This window comes from Ictidomys tridecemlineatus, chromosome 8 (genome assembly GCF_052094955.1).
Source record: "Ictidomys tridecemlineatus isolate mIctTri1 chromosome 8, mIctTri1.hap1, whole genome shotgun sequence".
Taxonomy (NCBI): Eukaryota; Metazoa; Chordata; class Mammalia; order Rodentia; family Sciuridae; genus Ictidomys; species Ictidomys tridecemlineatus.
Genome location: NC_135484.1, coordinates 65534045 through 65552595, shown reverse-complemented (window position 1 = coordinate 65552595; position 18551 = coordinate 65534045). Strand labels below are relative to the sequence as shown.

General features: G+C 33.5%; 1 protein-coding gene and 1 long non-coding RNA gene across 7 annotated transcripts in view; one reads left to right on the top strand and one right to left on the bottom strand.

Moving 5' to 3' along the window:
- Fut9 (fucosyltransferase 9) overlaps window positions 1-15378 on the top strand; it is a 194864-nt gene extending 179486 nt beyond the window's left edge. For all 6 annotated transcript variants that reach the window (XM_078019593.1, XM_040283112.2, XM_040283114.2 and 3 more), the window contains one exon: window positions 2301-15378. In XM_078019593.1, coding sequence (XP_077875719.1) covers window positions 2309-3388 — 1080 coding nt within the window. In that variant the 5' untranslated portion in view covers window positions 2301-2308 and the 3' untranslated portion in view covers window positions 3389-15378. The remainder of the gene's footprint in view (window positions 1-2300) is intronic.
- Window positions 1-18551, bottom strand: part of LOC110599461 (uncharacterized) — a 76972-nt gene that overhangs the window by 43030 nt on the left and 15391 nt on the right. The window lies entirely within an intron of this gene.

Below are 18551 nucleotides of genomic sequence, written 5' to 3'. Positions count from 1 at the left end.
AGAAGAGATGTAGTCAGTGATAGCTATATAGAGGGAGAAAAAAGAAAACAAAATAGAGAAAGAACAAACAATAGAATCTGGCTGTTGGAGGGAAAAAGGGGAAGAGAGGGAAACAAGTAAACAAACAAACAAAAAAAACCATAACCTTCAAAAGACAAAACAAAGAAAAACAATACATGTTTAAAACATGATGAATAAGAAAAAAGGAAACAAGTATATTCATGTATGTATAGCCGTGAACCAACAGCACAGCAAGAATACAAAAAAGAGGAAGGAGGAAATGGAGGAGGAGGAGGAAAAGAAATTCTTAATCACAAATGAAAGAATTGTCTTTCTGAGGTGGTCCAAGCTGTCAACAAGGATGGATGCTCACTGCCTATACAAGACTGTCCTTCTTGGGCTGTGTATTCTAGAGAGAGCAAAAGGTAGGAGTTGTTAAATCCTTCTTTTTGTGTTGCCCACCGAGTTGCCAGTTGGAATGATCTGCAACCACAGTAAGGTAGGAGGAAATGGGCAATAATGTCAATTGAAATTTTGTCCAGACAGAACATATCTGTGTGCTTCCAGAATTGGACTGCTATAGAGTTCTAAATGGGAAGGTCTAGTATCTGGGCTTAGCTCTAATCAGGCCTTAGGAGTTTCATTGGGTGGTGTCTGCTCTGAAGAGATTAGATTACCACATCCCTAGATCCAGGTAAATACTCATTTCTAGGGCATTTCAATACCTGGTTCTTAGGGGCCTCTCAGGAAGTTACTAGTAGAGCAGGAGAGACAACCCTGCAGGGGTCTCACATACTCCACCTGCTACCTGTGTAGCTCTTTCCAGGCTCAATCCTAAGTGTAATCACACTCACCTGTTGACTTCCTGACCCTCATCAATTGATTGTGTGAGCCACCAGACTCAAAGGGAAAGCAAGTTGCACTCCCTTCTGTATCTCTGATTTGAATTCCTGTGGTACAATTTTCTCTGTGTCTGTTTTAATCCACTATATACACCCTAGGTCACCCAATGGGCACTTGTTGGGACAGTATGACAATATTTGCTATGATGCCATGGGCTCCTGCATCAGCAAAAGCCACAGTGTGGCCTATTCAAAATGGCTTCCAGCCTCCACTTCATTGGCCAGTTGAGAAACACAGAGCATTTTTCAGATGTTCAAGACTAGCTCATTGTGCAACATTTGGTTCAGCTAAGTTCAGTTTGCTTTTCTGTTCTATAGTTGTTTTCTGTCAAATTTGTGCATTGTGTTTTTCTCTCCCCTTTGCACTGAACCAGTGCTGCTGCCACTGCCACCACCAGCTTTACACTTTCTAGCCCTTTGTTCAATGCATCTAAATTTCTGGGACTCTAAGAGTTTCTGAATTCCCTTTCATCTACCTGACTGTGGGAGTACTCTTCATGCATAAATCCTAAGCCACGGATCAACTAGAAATGCAGGCCTCTTCTAATCCACTATCTTGAATCTCCCACACAAAGAAAACATTTTAAATACCTTGATACTACATAAAAGAAATTGCTGTTCTAAAGCCAGTAGAGCATTTAGTTATTACAACCTGGTAGATTCAGGATCCTTTAAAGAATTATTAATACTTATAATATTGTAAGAAAACTATATAAATAAAAACAAAAGAAGCTTTTCTAAGTTAAAAATAATGAAGGTATTACAAGGTTAAAAAATAAGATGTCAAGTCAAGAGTTGCCAGGTAAAATCACATTACTGTTCTAATACATTTGTAAACAGCAAAGATAAACTTGCATAGGCAAAAATAATCACCATCATCATCATCATACTTTTTCTTTTTAAAATTTCAGTTTTCTATTGAATTTCATCTGAACTAAAAAGCTATAGTCTAAATATGCTAGCAAATAGGTGACTATATCAAATAACAAATGTTCACAAATATGATGGAGTATCAACATATTAAAAAATTTTTGTCACGGCTTTAGTGAGGACAGTCTATATTGTTCCAGTTTTCTACAAGGAAGTAAAAATAGAACTGGTATGGATGACACTAAAGAAAAATGTAACTTGGTTTGAAAATATCCATATAAATTTAGAACAAATTCTGACTCATTATTTGTAGAGAGGAGTTTCTGGAAAACTTTTGATTAAAATCAGTTTCTTTGCTTGAGTGAAAGCTTTCTTTTTTTTTTCTGAATGGTTTGATAACACTGAAAAGGAAAAGCAGTTTATTTTGTGATTGTTTATTTTATAATGTACCATCTCTTTCTCTTTTTTCTCACTATTATAAGTATCTCTTTTATCCTTACACTAACCCTTCCTTTCTCTGTTCCCCAGAAAAAATTATGACATCAACATCCAAAGGAATTCTCCGCCCATTTTTAATTGTCTGCATTATCTTGGGCTGCTTCATGGCATGTCTGCTTATTTACATCAAGCCCACCAACAGCTGGATTTTCAGCCCAATGGAGTCAGCCAGCTCAGTGCTAAAAATGAAAAATTTCTTCTCCACCAAAACTGATTATTTTAATGAAACTACTATTCTGGTGTGGGTGTGGCCATTTGGGCAAACCTTTGACCTTACATCCTGCCAAGCAATGTTCAATATCCAAGGATGTCATCTCACAACAGACCGTTCACTGTACAACAAATCTCACGCAGTCTTGATACATCACCGAGACATCAGTTGGGATCTGACTAATTTACCTCAGCAGGCCAGACCGCCCTTCCAGAAATGGATTTGGATGAATTTGGAATCACCAACTCATACTCCCCAGAAGAGTGGTATTGAGCATCTGTTCAACCTGACTCTGACCTACCGCCGTGACTCAGATATCCAAGTGCCTTATGGCTTCTTGACGGTGAGCACAAACCCCTTCGTGTTTGAAGTGCCAAGCAAAGAGAAGTTGGTGTGTTGGGTTGTAAGTAACTGGAACCCTGAACATGCCAGGGTCAAGTATTACAATGAGCTAAGCAAAAGTATTGAAATCCACACCTATGGGCAAGCATTTGGAGAATATGTGAATGATAAAAATTTGATTCCTACCATCTCTACTTGTAAATTTTATCTCTCTTTTGAAAACTCAATCCACAAAGATTACATCACAGAAAAGCTCTACAATGCTTTTTTGGCTGGCTCTGTACCTGTTGTTCTGGGACCATCTAGGGAAAACTATGAGAATTATATTCCAGCGGATTCGTTCATTCATGTGGAAGATTATAACTCTCCCAGTGAGCTAGCCAAGTATCTGAAGGAAGTCGACAAAAACAATAAGTTATACCTTAGTTACTTTAACTGGAGGAAAGATTTCACTGTAAATCTTCCACGGTTTTGGGAATCACATGCATGCTTGGCTTGTGATCACGTAAAAAGGCATCAAGAATACAAGTCGGTTGGCAATTTAGAGAAATGGTTTTGGAATTAAAGTTTTTCCATCATCTGCACATTTAGTAAAATACTTTGATGAGATATCATCCAAAATTTGAGGATACGAAGAAAAACACCACTGTTTTCATGTCACAACTTATTTTTATCACTTTCTCTCCGGTAACATGTATATTTTGATGAAGATTTTTAAGAGCCTCAGCATTAGCTATCATTCCATTTGGTTTTAAATTATCCTGTATATACCTAATTATGTGCACTGAAAAAATAATTTATTCTTCACTATCATTTATAAACATTCTTTTTCATATTTTTGCAGTACTCTATAATATGTTTATGATTTGATTGTTCTTTTTACACTGATCATCTCTTTAATCATTTTGGGAAATTAAGATGCAATCTTAAAATATGAAAGATTTTGCTAAATATTATAATCTCTAGTTCCAAGTTGGAAAAACGTTAACAAAGAAAGAATGTATATAATCAAATTATAACCTCTAAGACTTCAGAGTCAAACAAAGTGTGTATCTATCTATCTGATCAGTGTTTATCTGTTTGGGGCATTTGCAAAGAAAATTATTTATGTATTGAATATGAAAGATAGAAGCAGAACTATTCTATTCAGGGAGCTGTTAGATCTCTGTTTTATTTTCATTAATTTGACATGCAAATGTAACCACCTATTCTCATGATCTTAATTTTAAGTCTTCAAGAATTATTAAATATCCAATTTGTTACGATTTTTCAGTGCCCAGAAAATAATCCTAATAACACTTAATAGGATCTAGGATAGTGCTCTTTCCAATCCTAATAACACTCACTTTTAAAACATAGCAAATGATTTCCTCAAATAAGAATGAAACATATATCTATAGGTACATCATATTCATAAATGGTACTATTTATGTTTAATTTTTAATTACTTATCAATTTAAAATATTTTTTTCTGAAGCCCAAATATTTAAAATAGTTTTATTTTACTATATGGACAAATAAATAGACATAACATTTGAAAGATCTCTCCCGTCACTTAAGAGAATCTAAATAAACTATCATTAATGTATGAAGTATAAGTGGATAAATATGATAAAATGAGGATCTACAGGAAACACATTGTTATCAACACAGAGTAAGATCTAGATACATATTTGTTAAATGAAGAGATAATGGCATTGAAAGTCACAGGGAAATATTTGTTTCAGTGAAGTGACAGTTCTAGCCTAGTGGTACTAATTTATGGAGATGATGTTTTATATACCATTTCAGTAATTATTCATATTTAGCACATATGACTAGGGTCTTCAGGGCTTTATAGAACCAACATAATCCTATCATGACACTAAACTTTTGGAGAAATTTATCGCTGAACTTTCATCTGCCTACAGCATTTCTCCCTATAGTGTTAGAGAAAGGAAGAGCTAGATAGAAGCAGAAATAGTGGGTAAGAAAAGTCAGATGTTAAAGATTCTTCAAGGAAAGCATTCTGCAAAGGAATATCCAGTGATTTTATTCCATTTTATCCAAAGATCATAAAAGAGATTACATAGTTCTGATGGTATCCACTTTGATGTATTTGTGACTTATTTTAATCATATTTCTGCATGTTGGTATTCTGCATTCAACCCCACAATTTTATACACCACATAGAAAATAGAGATAAATTTCAATTCAGTAAGAAGGAAGTATGCCCAACAATCATGACTGCCTTATGGAGAGAATGAACTCTCCCTAGCACTGGAAGGATTTGAGCAAAGGAAGTTGCTTGCATTGAACAGAGGATGGTTTCTTCCCCAGTTTCATTTCTTTAGTCACAGTGAATAGGCACTTGGTATCAGGCAGTTCCACAGCCAGCACAGAAAGATGAAAAGGGTGCTATCATTGCCTTAAAAGGAACTCACAATTAAGCAGAGGGATAAAGGAAAGCTTCCTTTCAATTCCAGCCTGAGTCTGTTTATACACATACTACTCTCAACAGAGTTTATATGGATCACTGTTGATTTAATGAAAAATAAAATAAGACACGTTAGCAAAGTTTCCCAGTTGTTTAGTAACTTGACATGTTTCTCAGCTGAAAACTTTGTCTACGCATTTGGTTCCCTTTATATTACCTTTTTTTCCCCATATAATATTTATTTTCTTTATTAAAAATATAGCATGTTTGTATGTATGACTTATTAGTCAATACATCCATTTATATTTATTTTATTGATAAATAGTCGGATTCATATATTTACATTTATTTGTCATTTCTATCTATAGAGAGGAAGGATCTAAAGAAAATGCATTGCCAACACATTTAGAAAGCCCAAGACTTCTCTGAAAGCTGAAAAGCTTTCAAGGTCACTTCAACCTGCCATTCCTGAAGTGGATGTTGATTATTTCAAATACCTGAAACACATGAGTTTAGTTTCCTCTGTTGCTGACTCCAAATTTGAGCTCTTTCTTGTATTGTGACTATGATTATATGCTGATAATGTGAACTAAGCCAAGGCAATAAGTGTTTAACTGGTGCATCTTCTTACTGAAATCCCTTACCAAGTCCCAGAATAATAAGTTTTCTTGATATGAAGTGCCAAAATTAATGAACCTTTCACTTCTGGGTCCATTGATCTGTAAGATTTAGGGAAGGATAAAATTACAGCAATATTTATAAACCTATCTCTTCTTTCTATTTGTAAACTAATGTGATCCAGAGATATTATTTGTTCAAGATAGGCATGCACACACACACACACACACACACACACACACACACACACTGGGGGAGCATTGAACACAACTAGTGAGAGTAGTTAAGATTAAAATGTAATGGCCTCTCTCTCTTAATCCCATAATTGTTCTCTTTGCATTCCCACCTTACCATAAAAGTATGTCTGAGTGCCTATAAATGTGAATGTCTATTGGCATTGCTTAGTGTCTACATGATGGTGCATTCTGTGAAAAAACTTCAACCTTTGAAGGTATGCAATAAATAAAGGGTAAAACTTGCTAATATTTCTTTCTGGTTTAAATATTTTAGGAGTTGAAGTTTAGTAGATTAAAATGGGCTCTCATAGTATTTAAGTGAAATGCAACCATCAAAAGGTACCTGATTCTCAACTACTCCTTTATTAAATCCTATAGATTACAATTCTTCATAAAGATATTTCATGTAAAATATGTATTGATTTTGCCTGTGGCTGGATATAAAAACAAATAATTATGCCCAGTGATATATTATTATATTATGGATATAAAAACAGAACAGACCATTTAAAATGTTTGAATTCAAAATATCACAAAGCTATAACATCAATGGTCTGAATGTTTAATTATTAATTAAAGATCTTATTATTAAAAATATATAAATTTATTTATTATAGGTTTTACTAATAAGAATATATGCTGAATTCTTTATATCTAACAGTACTACACTCTGTAAAAGAAAAACTATGGTAGTCACATATTTTATAACAGCCATAAATTTGACAATATGAAGTAGAAACTGAGAAAAATTATCTTAGTGGTAAGCCAATATCAGCTTAAAATGGTTATGTTTACTATAAATGTCCTGATAATCCTATAATGTGCAGAAATGATAGTTCAAAATATTTCATATTATCGAGGTATAATATCATAGAATACTTAGGAATTATTTGCTGAACCTTTAAATTATTCCCTCCAATTGGAAATTAAATAGGAAAATAATAGGAAACTTGTTTTGGCTTATTTTAAAGCTAAATTCCTTGGTTCTTAGTGGCCTTGAAAGTGATTTTGCATTAATTAATATTTCCCAAACAAGTTTTAGGTCTTTCCATTATGACCTCATACTTGATCCTAACCTTGAGTTCCTTTTAACTCGGATCCTATTTAGGAGAACTTTTTGACAAATTATAATTAAGCTTTAATAAAACATTACAGAATCTAAAAGATTAGCCCAATGCAGAGAAGGATCTCAACAAATACTTGTTGAATGAATAATAAATGTCATTCATGGTCATAAAAATTTTAAAATTTAGTAATAGTACCAGCTTATTGTTACTGATTGGAGATTCTGTTCTGTACTTATTTTATTGGTCAGTCTTGTGCCTACATGATAATGAAAGACATGATAATTTCTTTCTTTCTTACCAGATTCTAAGACTCCAAAAGAAGTAACATTGCAAGAAATATTACATAGGATTTGGAACTTGTAACATTCTACTCAAATATTAATAGCATACCAACTGTTTCTAATGGAAAAAGAAAATGAGTATTTAAGGAGAATATAAAGTACAAGCACTGTGAAGGGCAGATATTTATTACTGAACCACACAGGGAGAGAAATACAGTTTATTTCCTCCCTAACTCCCTGACTGCATTCTGTTGTATTACAAACATCAATCAATTAAGATGATTTTGTTTCTCCAGATTTCTCACATCCAAAGATTTTGTAGCATTTTATGAGTGGGTAAACTCCACTACTATCCAAATTGTATTCCTTCTCAGTTATTCATATTCAATGCATCTATATTCATAAGATCTTTATAAAAACATTTAACAGAACTTAAATGAAAGATATTTTGCTAAATCATAAATATGAATAATGCTACTCTGGGTTATTAGTTCAACAAATTGCAATTTTGAGGAAGCCACTTAACCTTTCTGGACCTTTTTGTGTGTGTATTTCTGTCCAGCATTACTACTCTCTAATCTAAGATCTAAATTGATTCATGCATGAATTTGAAAATGAAATTTTGATGACCACCTCAAAATAATTTTTGGACATAAACATTTCTAAGAGATTTATTTACTGTTTCTCTGTATAAACAGTTAAAGCATGAAACTGATTATTTAAACTAATGGGTGGAAAAAAACAACAATCTTGGTTCTTTACTGGAGTGGGGAATATAGCAAGTGTTCAGTTAACTAAACGTCCTTCTTTATCTTTTTCCTCCCTGTAATTTCCTACCCATGTCTTTTGTAACTTGCTATTCACTGAAAATTTAATTCTTTGAAGAAAATCAAACATATACTGGGAATTATTTTAAAATATGCATTTGATGGCACTATTCAAATTCTTATTTTAATAATCTGAAACATTTATTGATACACAAAATTCATCCTAGGTATAATTTAAGTAAGATAGATTTAGTTTTGCTAATTCACAATTAATATATGTTCATGTTTTGATTTTCTTTGAAAATATTTTGATTTAAAAAGAACCTTTCTCCAGTGTTTGTTGCCTTCTGTCAATATTACTCAAAGCATGGTTCCTAGGTCACCTAACCTAGGGTCACCAGAGGTGATTACTAACAATACAGATTTACTGATTCTTGGGCCCTACAGGTCCACATAATTGGATTCTCTTCAAATAAGTAGGAGGGAAACAAAAGAACCCCACATTATTAAAAAATACATTTCCTAAGTTATCCTGTGCCTTCTATATAGTTGCTGAACCATCTTACCTATCATAAACCAGTCGTCCTCAAACACATATGTGTTAAGAACTTCCTGGATCAGCTGCACAAGAGTCATTAGAAAGATTATTTATAATACACACTTTCTGATACTCTGGATTGGAGATGGGACATGGTATGTGTATGTTAAAAATATCTCCAGTTCTGATGAGCTGGCACTTTTAAAGACTACATTCTGCCTATTAAACGAAAATTATTTTATACTTAAATGACGAGATGTTGCCTTTACTTAGTTCACCTGAATTCTTTTTAAATACATTAGAGAAGTATTTCTCCATTTCAAGATCAAGAACATTCTTTATGTGTAATATTTTATGCACAAGCACGGAACTCATTAACTAATTCTGTGATCTAGGGCAGGTTATTTACAGTCTCCAGACATTCTTTCAAGTTGCAAGTGGCTGATAATAATAGTTCTTAAGTCTGGATGCACAACAAAATCATCTGGAGAGTCTTTAAAATTGCTAGAGCTCAAGGACTATCTCTAGAGATAAGATCCAATTAGTTTGAGGAAGGACCCAGCAGGAAGAGTTGTAAGGAATGAATCCACAGGTAATACTGATGGTAAGGTCACCTCTGGGAGCCCCCTCTCCACTCATGGGAAGTCCTTAGCCTGGAGCAATTGTTAAGAAAGGAAAGGAAACAAAAGTGTGAGAATATATATATATATATATTCTCCACTCTTTTTAGGTTTCTAGCAGCATGTTTTTAATTTGCAACATACAAGACTGGACTAGGCAATAATTATGATTCTTTGAAGGCACTAAACTTCATGATTCTGTGATCTGTTTATCCATTGCTTATATTTAAGAGACCGCTTTCCTGGGTTCCAAAGTCCTCAATTGATAGGTAGAAAGATAAATTGCAATTAGGGTATGATAATGAGTTAAAGCATAAAGATTTTTGATGAGCACAGATTTAGAATTGTATCAGTGTTTTGCCATTCCCTAGCTATGTGCAAGTTACTTAAATTCTCTTAGCCTCATATTTTGCATCTGTAAAGTGGAAGCAGAATACTCTTGATATGTTCTTTGTAGAACAGATGAAATTATTTTCAAATGATTAGTTAATAAGTGTTCAATTATTATTATTATTATTATTATTATTATTATTATTATTACTGATGCTTGGGATAGAACTCAGCACCTTGTTCAACTAGGCAAACATTCTACCACTGAGCTAAACCACTAGCTATATTATCTTTTATTATCTTTTATTTTTATAAAAGATAATGTGAGAAGCCCAGAACCTTATCTTCAATTTCAGATCTAAACCCTGAAGATGTTAAAGTGGGCAGTTGGTAAGAATTACTGAAAATTGAGCTAAAGGAATATCTTAAAAAAAAAAAAGAGTGTGGAAGCATGTATTCACATCTTCTGTAATTAATAGAAGAGTGTGAGACTGGCAGCAGAGATGACTAGGCATTATTTGCATTATAAAACACATACACTATTTCTTAAAATAATTGAACTCAAGCAGCCTGATTTTTCCCTTCACTGTTATTAGCAACAAGTAATTAATAGTCAATTTAGTTTATTATCTGTTGGTATAACTCAAGTCACAGAATGGAATAGCAAGAAAATTCTTGGCAATCATTTCTGGTAAAGAAATAGACCTAATCTGACCTAACTTTCCTATGTACCTATATGAATATACCACAGTGAATCTCACCATCAAGTACCTCCATAAAACACTAATTTAAAAAAAATTATTAGTAAATAGCAGAAAAATCTGTAGAGTAAAGGGGAAGCATTGGGGACTGAATTAGAACAAATTACATCCCATGCTTTTATAATTGTGTCAAAATGAATCCTATTGTCATGTATAACTAAAAATAAACAATAAAATGTTTTAAAAAAGAAATAGGCCTTAGATATATCCAACAACTTGACTTCATTTCAGCTGTCCACAAACAGACAGAATAAATAATGTTTGTTAGAAAAGTGAATTGAGTCTCCATCCACCTTTTCTAAAGCTAATAAAAACAAAATAGCCACTGGATTCAGGGCATACCTGCAATCCCAGCATCTGGAGAGACTGAGGCAGGAGGATCATTAGGTCAAGGCCAGCCTCAGCAATTTAGCAAGGCCCTAAGCAACTCAGCAAGACCCTGTCTCGAGATTAAATATTAAAAAGAGCTGGGGATTTGGCTCAGTGTTTAAACAACCCTGGGTTCAATTCCCAGTACAAAATTAAAAAAGAAAAGAAAAAGAGCCAAAAGGTTTTAAACTCTAAAGGCATAAATTCCATAAACAGGATTGTATTTGCTTAGTGAGGCAGAAATAAAATAGATCTTAGCCAGATTGTGATTAAGACTACTCTAATGGATAACTTCATAATACACAGAATTTCAACGTAAAAAATCTCAACCTTACATGTGGACATTTTTTAAGTTTAACTAGACTAAAACAAAAAGGTTAACTTAAGAACAATTTTAATTAATAAGTGAAAAAAAGAATAATCTTAAAAATAATATTTTAATTAATTCTTAATTGTGTTTCTTTAAAGAACAACAGAAATGTTTATTATTTCAATACAACATTGGAAAAGTTCAAAAATTGATTTTTTAAAAACTTTCTGCAACCAATAATTTTGACTTAATTGTGAATGTGAAGAATATTAAATTAGAGCTTTCTGGAATTTCATTGTGAAAAGACAAATGTGAGTAAATTTTATCTGAAAAAATGTTAAGAGTGATATCTACAGTGTGAAATTGTAGAGGTATATTAATTGGTTAACTTTTCTATTCATGGCTCTATTTCATTTTGATTAATGAGGGTGAAAGAGATAGAAAAGCAGACTTAGCAGAAATGGTACCCAAAGACTCAATTAACAACTCAGGACTACTCATTATATAAGAAATATGTGCCAGACTTACAACAGGACATCCCAGATCTTACACTGGCTCATTAGACACCTCAGTCTCCCAGTTGAGATAACACTAAAGATGCCATCATTGTCCACCATGAGATTGCCAAAGGAGAGCTTCTCTGTGGTGGAATGCAGGACTTCAGGGACTTATAAAGAAACTACAACTCACTCAGAGTTTCTTCTTCAAGAGCCCTGAGCAAATCAAGAATATTTGATTGTCGGTATAAACTGGAAGCAGTTTACATTTTAGAAAACAAACTATTTAGAAAAAATATGCATTATTTAAAAATAATTAAAGACCAAAAATTATTATACTTTAGACCAGGAGTTTACTTAGAAAGAAAGAAAACATATTTCAGGTTATAGATGATCTACAGTCAAATCAATGAGTGCTTTGGAAGACAGGATAGACTAAATGCCATTTTTAAAAAGACAATAAAACACTAGTGGAAATATTGATGAGTTTTTATCCTTAAATAAAAATTTAAGTCTTTAGAGCTTTTATCATTATGATAGCCCTCAAAACAGATATGTTCATTCATATGCCTTCTCTCTCTCACTCCTTTTAAGTGTTATTTGGTAGGCGTTAGCAACAATGGAGTAATTGTGATGATATAAAAAACAAGATTTCTAAAGAGCCCCTAGGAATTAAATCATATATGATATAATAGTAAAAAGTAATATTTGCTTGCATAAATGCAACTGATCAAAATTGTTGAATAAAATTATTAATCATTTTCACTGTAATAATGTGATTTATTCTTAATCTGAAACATGTGAATATAGTAAAGGTTTTAAAATAGAAAAAGTTGAGTCAACAAGTCTATATCTAGAATTAGGTTCACAAAGCTTCAGAAAGAAGAAAAGTGTCAAAAAAACAACAACAACAACAACAAAAAGTGTAGTAAACTAAGGATCTGAGACAGGTTCTAATTTCCATAATCTATTGTGTAATTTCTGAGCAACATATATTTCAGCAGTACACTGAGGGTGATGGATTGTCCGATAGAATCCCCTGAGAACTCTTCATAAAGTTTGACTTGTTAATTGGAAATTCCAGTTTGGTTATATGGGCTGCTACATATTCTTCTAGACTTTTCCTTCCCTCTGCTCCCTTCTGTGTGGCCATGTCACTGTTCTGCAGGAGATGAGAAAGGGTAGACTGAATTTCACAGATAGTCACTCAAAGATCTCTGATTAAAGTGTTGCTGAGGAAGAATGCTGTAGTGAAGCTTTGCAAATGAAGAATTGGGACTTTGCAGGCTTCTTCTTGAGTCCATGCCCTCAAGATCACACGTACAGATGAACATATGCTGATATCTTTTATCAGTAGTTCAAGTGTAACTTTGAATTAAAGGACTTACACTCAAGTAATGAAGGTCAAAAATGACTACGATGGAACAAAATGTGCCAATTCTATCCAATATGTGAATTGTAAGGGTCAGAAATCCATAAACAATTTGGATTGTAATCGTATGTTTCATTAATGTAATGTAATTTTGCACTATTGTATTGTCATATATATATTAAAAGACTCTTAAAAAATACCCTGAAACCTAATGCCAAATGTACAGTTTATAGGTTCATGTTATTTCTGATAAGAATTTAATTGCATTATGCTAATAGTTGTTTAATGCCATTAACTTTCTGTGGGTGTATCATTGTGATGCAGATGTGATAAGGTTGTTGTAAGCACATTAATTAGTCATCTGAATTTTTATAGATAAAATCATACATTGATCAGATATCACTTTTGTACTTATTTTTTTGTAGAGTATTTTTTCACACTTGAAAAAAACATGTTTATTTTATATCAAACATCAGCTTTTCTTTAAAATCTTATTTTAGTAGCCAATGCATGTTTTAAATAAGATGTTAAATATTATATGACAATATTAAGATTGTGTTTATATTAGGCAAAAAAAATACGCATGCAATTGGTGAATCATGCATCTTTTGGGGGGAGGGTTTACACTGCCAACTCACACACAGGCTTCATTTCAATCTGTGTGCATGATTCACATCCTTACAAGTCCTTTTGAAACATTCTGTAAAATGAAGATGTTATTCTTAGTGCTAATGAGCCAATAGATAATGCTGCTTTGACTTTTTTTTTCCTTAACTTTGCAGCATATTGTACAAGTTTTCCCAAAAAGTTTCTTCCTGGACTTGTTAACAATAAAATACAACAAATAAAAGCATTTATTGGTAAATGATACCATTTATAATACAGAAAAATATTATAAAACATGAAGAGGTGAAAAAAAACTTATCTTTACCATGTGAAAAAAACCTTATCTTTACCAGTTTCATTCTATGAACAAAATATTGTGGCAGCTTTGTCTATAATCAAGAATGGTGTATTTTTTGAAATTTATTTATTTTACACTGCCAAAATCAGTACTACTGCCAAGAGGGAAAAATGCTTGAGGTCTGGTTTGCACAATACTAGAGGGCGATAACATAAAGCATCATGCAATACAGAGAGCCAATCAGTATAATTGGCAGGGGATAAAAACGGTGGTCTTAGCTTTTTTTTCTTAATGACTTAAGAAATTTCTAAAATGTATAAATAATATGAATTCTGGCTAAGATACATGACTTTACATGCTGATAATTGATAGGAATCTTTGAAAATGACAAAGATCATTCTATTAAGAGAAGGGTGTTTTAGTTGTGTGTGTGTGTGTTAATTTGGCTGTTTATTTTTAGAAAATATACTTGTGTTTTGAAAGGTCTTAATTTCAAACAGGAAATATGTGTAGGCCAACTGTTCATTCCCCAGATGAAATTAGTCATTGATCATAAATATCAAGGCTAAAACATAGCTTTTGGTAATTTAAAATACCAAGATAAGCATTTATACTGTTGGAAGGTAATTTCATTGCTAGGTTATTAAAACAGTGGGAATTCTATTTATGCAGTTATTTATTTATTTATTTATTTACAGACGATTGGTTTCTTTGAGTTCAATTTTAAAAGCTTCAGTGAAGTTAATATAATGGTAAGAAAAGTTGATTGTAGCTACTATTCCAAGTGAAAATGATATCACCTAATCTTGCTGTATCCTTGGAGTAAAGCATTAATTCAAAAGATGAGCAGTCAGTCCTAGCAATGCAAAGGCCAACTACATGATCCAAGCTATTGTGAGTGACATTCAGCAACATTGATCTGGGCTCTTAGTTTGATACACATCATTTCCTTCATTGACTCATCCTGTAAATAACATAACACTTTATGGCAGCTAAGCACTTGTTTTAATAAGCCATGAAAGGCAAGATGCCATAGGAAATCTGTATATTCCACTACTTGGAGAACTGGTACTTTCCACAATTAAACTGGAGGTGCCATTTGAAAGTCCTTTCCCTTACAAATGCCATCCCAGTATATATTCTGGCTCATGATGTCTTTCTGGGCTTATAAATATATGGTGTGACTGCTGTAATTTTGTGAAATTTTGGTTAGCACTAAATAATGACTACTGCAATCTGTGCTGATTCCAAGGCAGAAATAATCGTTTAAGAATTTGAGCCTGTTGTGTGTAAAAAAAAAAATAAAAAATAAATAAAAATCTTTTTCATCGGTCGTATTTCCTATATTCATTGTAAGTACCTCACTGATTTAGCACTGGAATTATTCCTTGGATGTGTAAATAATGTTTTATTCAGGCCTAATGAATTCCTGTAATGTGAATATTTAAAATAAAAGACTTCAATTTAAATGTACAATAGTTAGTTCTGGTTATTTATAATGCTTAAATTCAAAATCATCCACTTGAGAAGATTCATTTTCACACACATGCAACTCTGGTTCCCTGGATATATTGAATTAAAATTTAAAAGTAAATAAATACATTTTTTCACATTATACATTCATTATAGATGCTAAGTCAAAAATAAAAAATGAAAAAAGAACAGTCAAAGGTACACAAGTCAACTGTTCTACGCTAATTTGCTTCCATATTCTTATATTATTTTAATGGATTCTGGACTATAGTTAGTCCCATTAGTAAGTGGGCTTATGGAATAAAAGAATCCCTTCATTTTGCTTTGATCCTGGTTTTGAAGTTGTCTCATCTTGCTTTCGCTATTCTCTGATATTCTGCACATTATCCTGATTCCTCTTATTCAGGGCTACAAATCAACAGGAAGAGAAGATCCTAAATGTATACACTCATGATGGACTTCTCTCTTTAGCCATCTATCTATCTCTGTCTTCCAATTGCCAACCACCTCAGACCCACGAATCTGCAAATTTCATCACCCAATTCCCCCCTCATCTTTCATTCAATTAGAAGCACTATTATAAATTATATTGCCTAAGAATGAAACCTTAGAGAATATTCTTGAATCTTCCTCTTCCTTTTCCTCACATCAAATTGACCATAAATACCTTTTAATCATGTCTCATTCCTTCTAGTCTACTTTTATTGTCCTAATAAGTTAGCAGAGCCCTTAACACTTTTTACTTGAAAAAAGAAAAAAAGCAATAACCTCTTAAAGTTTCAAATACCTATACTCAGCACTGCCACGAGTAAAACAGAGTAAAGGTGAAAGGTAAAGAAAACTTAAATACAGTGTTGATTCAAAAAGCCACATACGTTTCAGAATCTTCCATTGGTTTCTCATAGCTTTTAGATAAATGACTCATTTGGCAGTAGGAGTATGACTGTCCTTTAATATTTGCCTTCTACCAAGTTTGCTTGGCTCTTCTTTGTTCTTTGTGTTTTCTCATTGCATTTGCTCCTTTGTGATGTCTTCCACATCATTCACAGCCCAGGCAACCTTTCTGCCTACTTAAGTCCTAACATCCTTAACATTACACTCAAGGGTCATATCCAGTATGATATAAAATATACTCCAGATATAAAATGTATTTTGGAAGTATTCAAAAGCCTAGGAAGCAGGTAAGGTGATTAGCATTTTCATGGAAGAAGTGATTTGTGAAATAGTCCTTAAAGGAAGAATTTAGTTAAATTTTCAATGAAGATATAAACAAAGATACACCGAGTAAACTTGGTTGATTTTGATGATCTTGATGAAAGATAAAGCATTAGGGTGTTTAAAAAGAAAAGGGTCAGAATATGGGGAGGTTGATGTTCAAACTGATATGTGCAGAATAATTTGGTTGATTTGAATTGAATTAGTTTGTGTTTTAGTCAGCTTTTTCACTGCTGTGCCTGAAAGACCTGGGAGGAACAATTTTAGAGGAGGAAAAGTTTATTGCGGGCTCACAGTTTCAGAGATCTCAGTTCAGAGATGGCCAAGTTCATTCCTCAGGATCCAACATGAGGCAGAACCTCAAGGCGGAAGAGCATGGCAGAGGAAAGCAGCTCAGAACACGGTAATAAGGAAGCAGAAAGAGTTCTGCTCACCAAGAGCAAAATATGTACCTCAAAGGCACACCTAGGTGACACACCTCCTCCAGTCACACCCTACCTGCCTATAGTTACCAACCAGTAAAACCCTATCAGAGGATTAACCCACTGTTTAGGTTAAGGCTATCATAACTGAATCATTTTACTGCTAAACTCTCTTGCATTGTTTCACACATGAGTTTTGGGAGAACACCACATATCTAACCTGTAACAGTTTGATTTGATTTACATTACAGTATGATGTAAAGTCATTGAAAATTTATGAGCAAAAATGCAATGGGTACAAAGTCTCAAAACACAACCTTTAAATACTCTAAATCATTAAAAAATAAAAATCATTAAAAAATGATAGAAGGTTCAGAGAAGAAATGATAGGGTTGTAAGAGTCTTAACCCAAATAGTGATTTAATCCCCTAATAGTGATTAACTGAGTGGTAACTGAAGTGGCAGGGTATGACTGAAGGAGGTGGGAATTGGGATGTGGCTACGCGGTATGTATTCTGTATCTTAAGAGTGAAGTCTCACTCTCTCTCTCTTTCTCTCTCTCTCTCTCTCTCTCTCTCTCTCTCTCTCTCTCTCTCTCTGTCTCTCTCTGTCTCTCTCTTCCTTCTTTTTCACCACGTGAGCTGCTTCCCTGTGCCACACTCTGCTGCCATGATTTTCGGCCTTCCCTGCTGCTCCAAGGAATGGAGCTGACCTTCTAAGAACTAAGACCTCTGAAACTATGAGCCCTTAAATGAACTTTTCCTCCTAAGATTGAACTGGTTGGTCCTTTAGTTACACCAGTGAAAAAGCTGACTAAAACACTAGCATCATAATATCTTATCCACCCTCATGGCCAGTTCCAATGTGTGTTAATGAATAGTATATTCCTTTTGCTGAAGAGAAGCAGTATGATGTTTGGCTCAGTGTCTACGGGCCAGGTTGGACAGCTGGCATACACTCCCAGTTTCAACTTTGCAGCCTAAGGAAAAGTTTTTTTTCTTCTTGTAATTTCTTTGTATAGGAAGCAAGAATAATATCAATATCTTTGTTATAGTATTGTTATAAAAACTAAGTGAGTTGGACTGGTAAAAGGACAAGACAGCTCAGTGGAAGAGTACTTGCTTAGCATGTGTGAAGCCTTAACTTTCATCAGTAGAACTGGAAGAAGAAAAAATTAGGTGAATCACTACACATAAAAAATTTACAACAGTACCAGACACAGTACTCAATATCTAAGCTATTATTTAAAATGCCATGCAAACATTTCCCCAGTGCATCTTTTCTTCAGTTCTAAAACTAATTAGTTCTCTAATAACTGCTTTGTTCTTGGGCAGGCAGCTAAGGAGGTTTTCATCACCTAGCCCATGAACACAGTAGGACATAGCCCACTATGAAAGAATACTAAAGTTTTGATAACTTACACTATGGTCAGATACTCAAAAAAAAAAATAGAACAGACCCTGCTTTGGGATTACCATATCTAAAGTAATAGTGGTAACTCAGGATTCATCTTATTGCCAAGAGTCTGACAA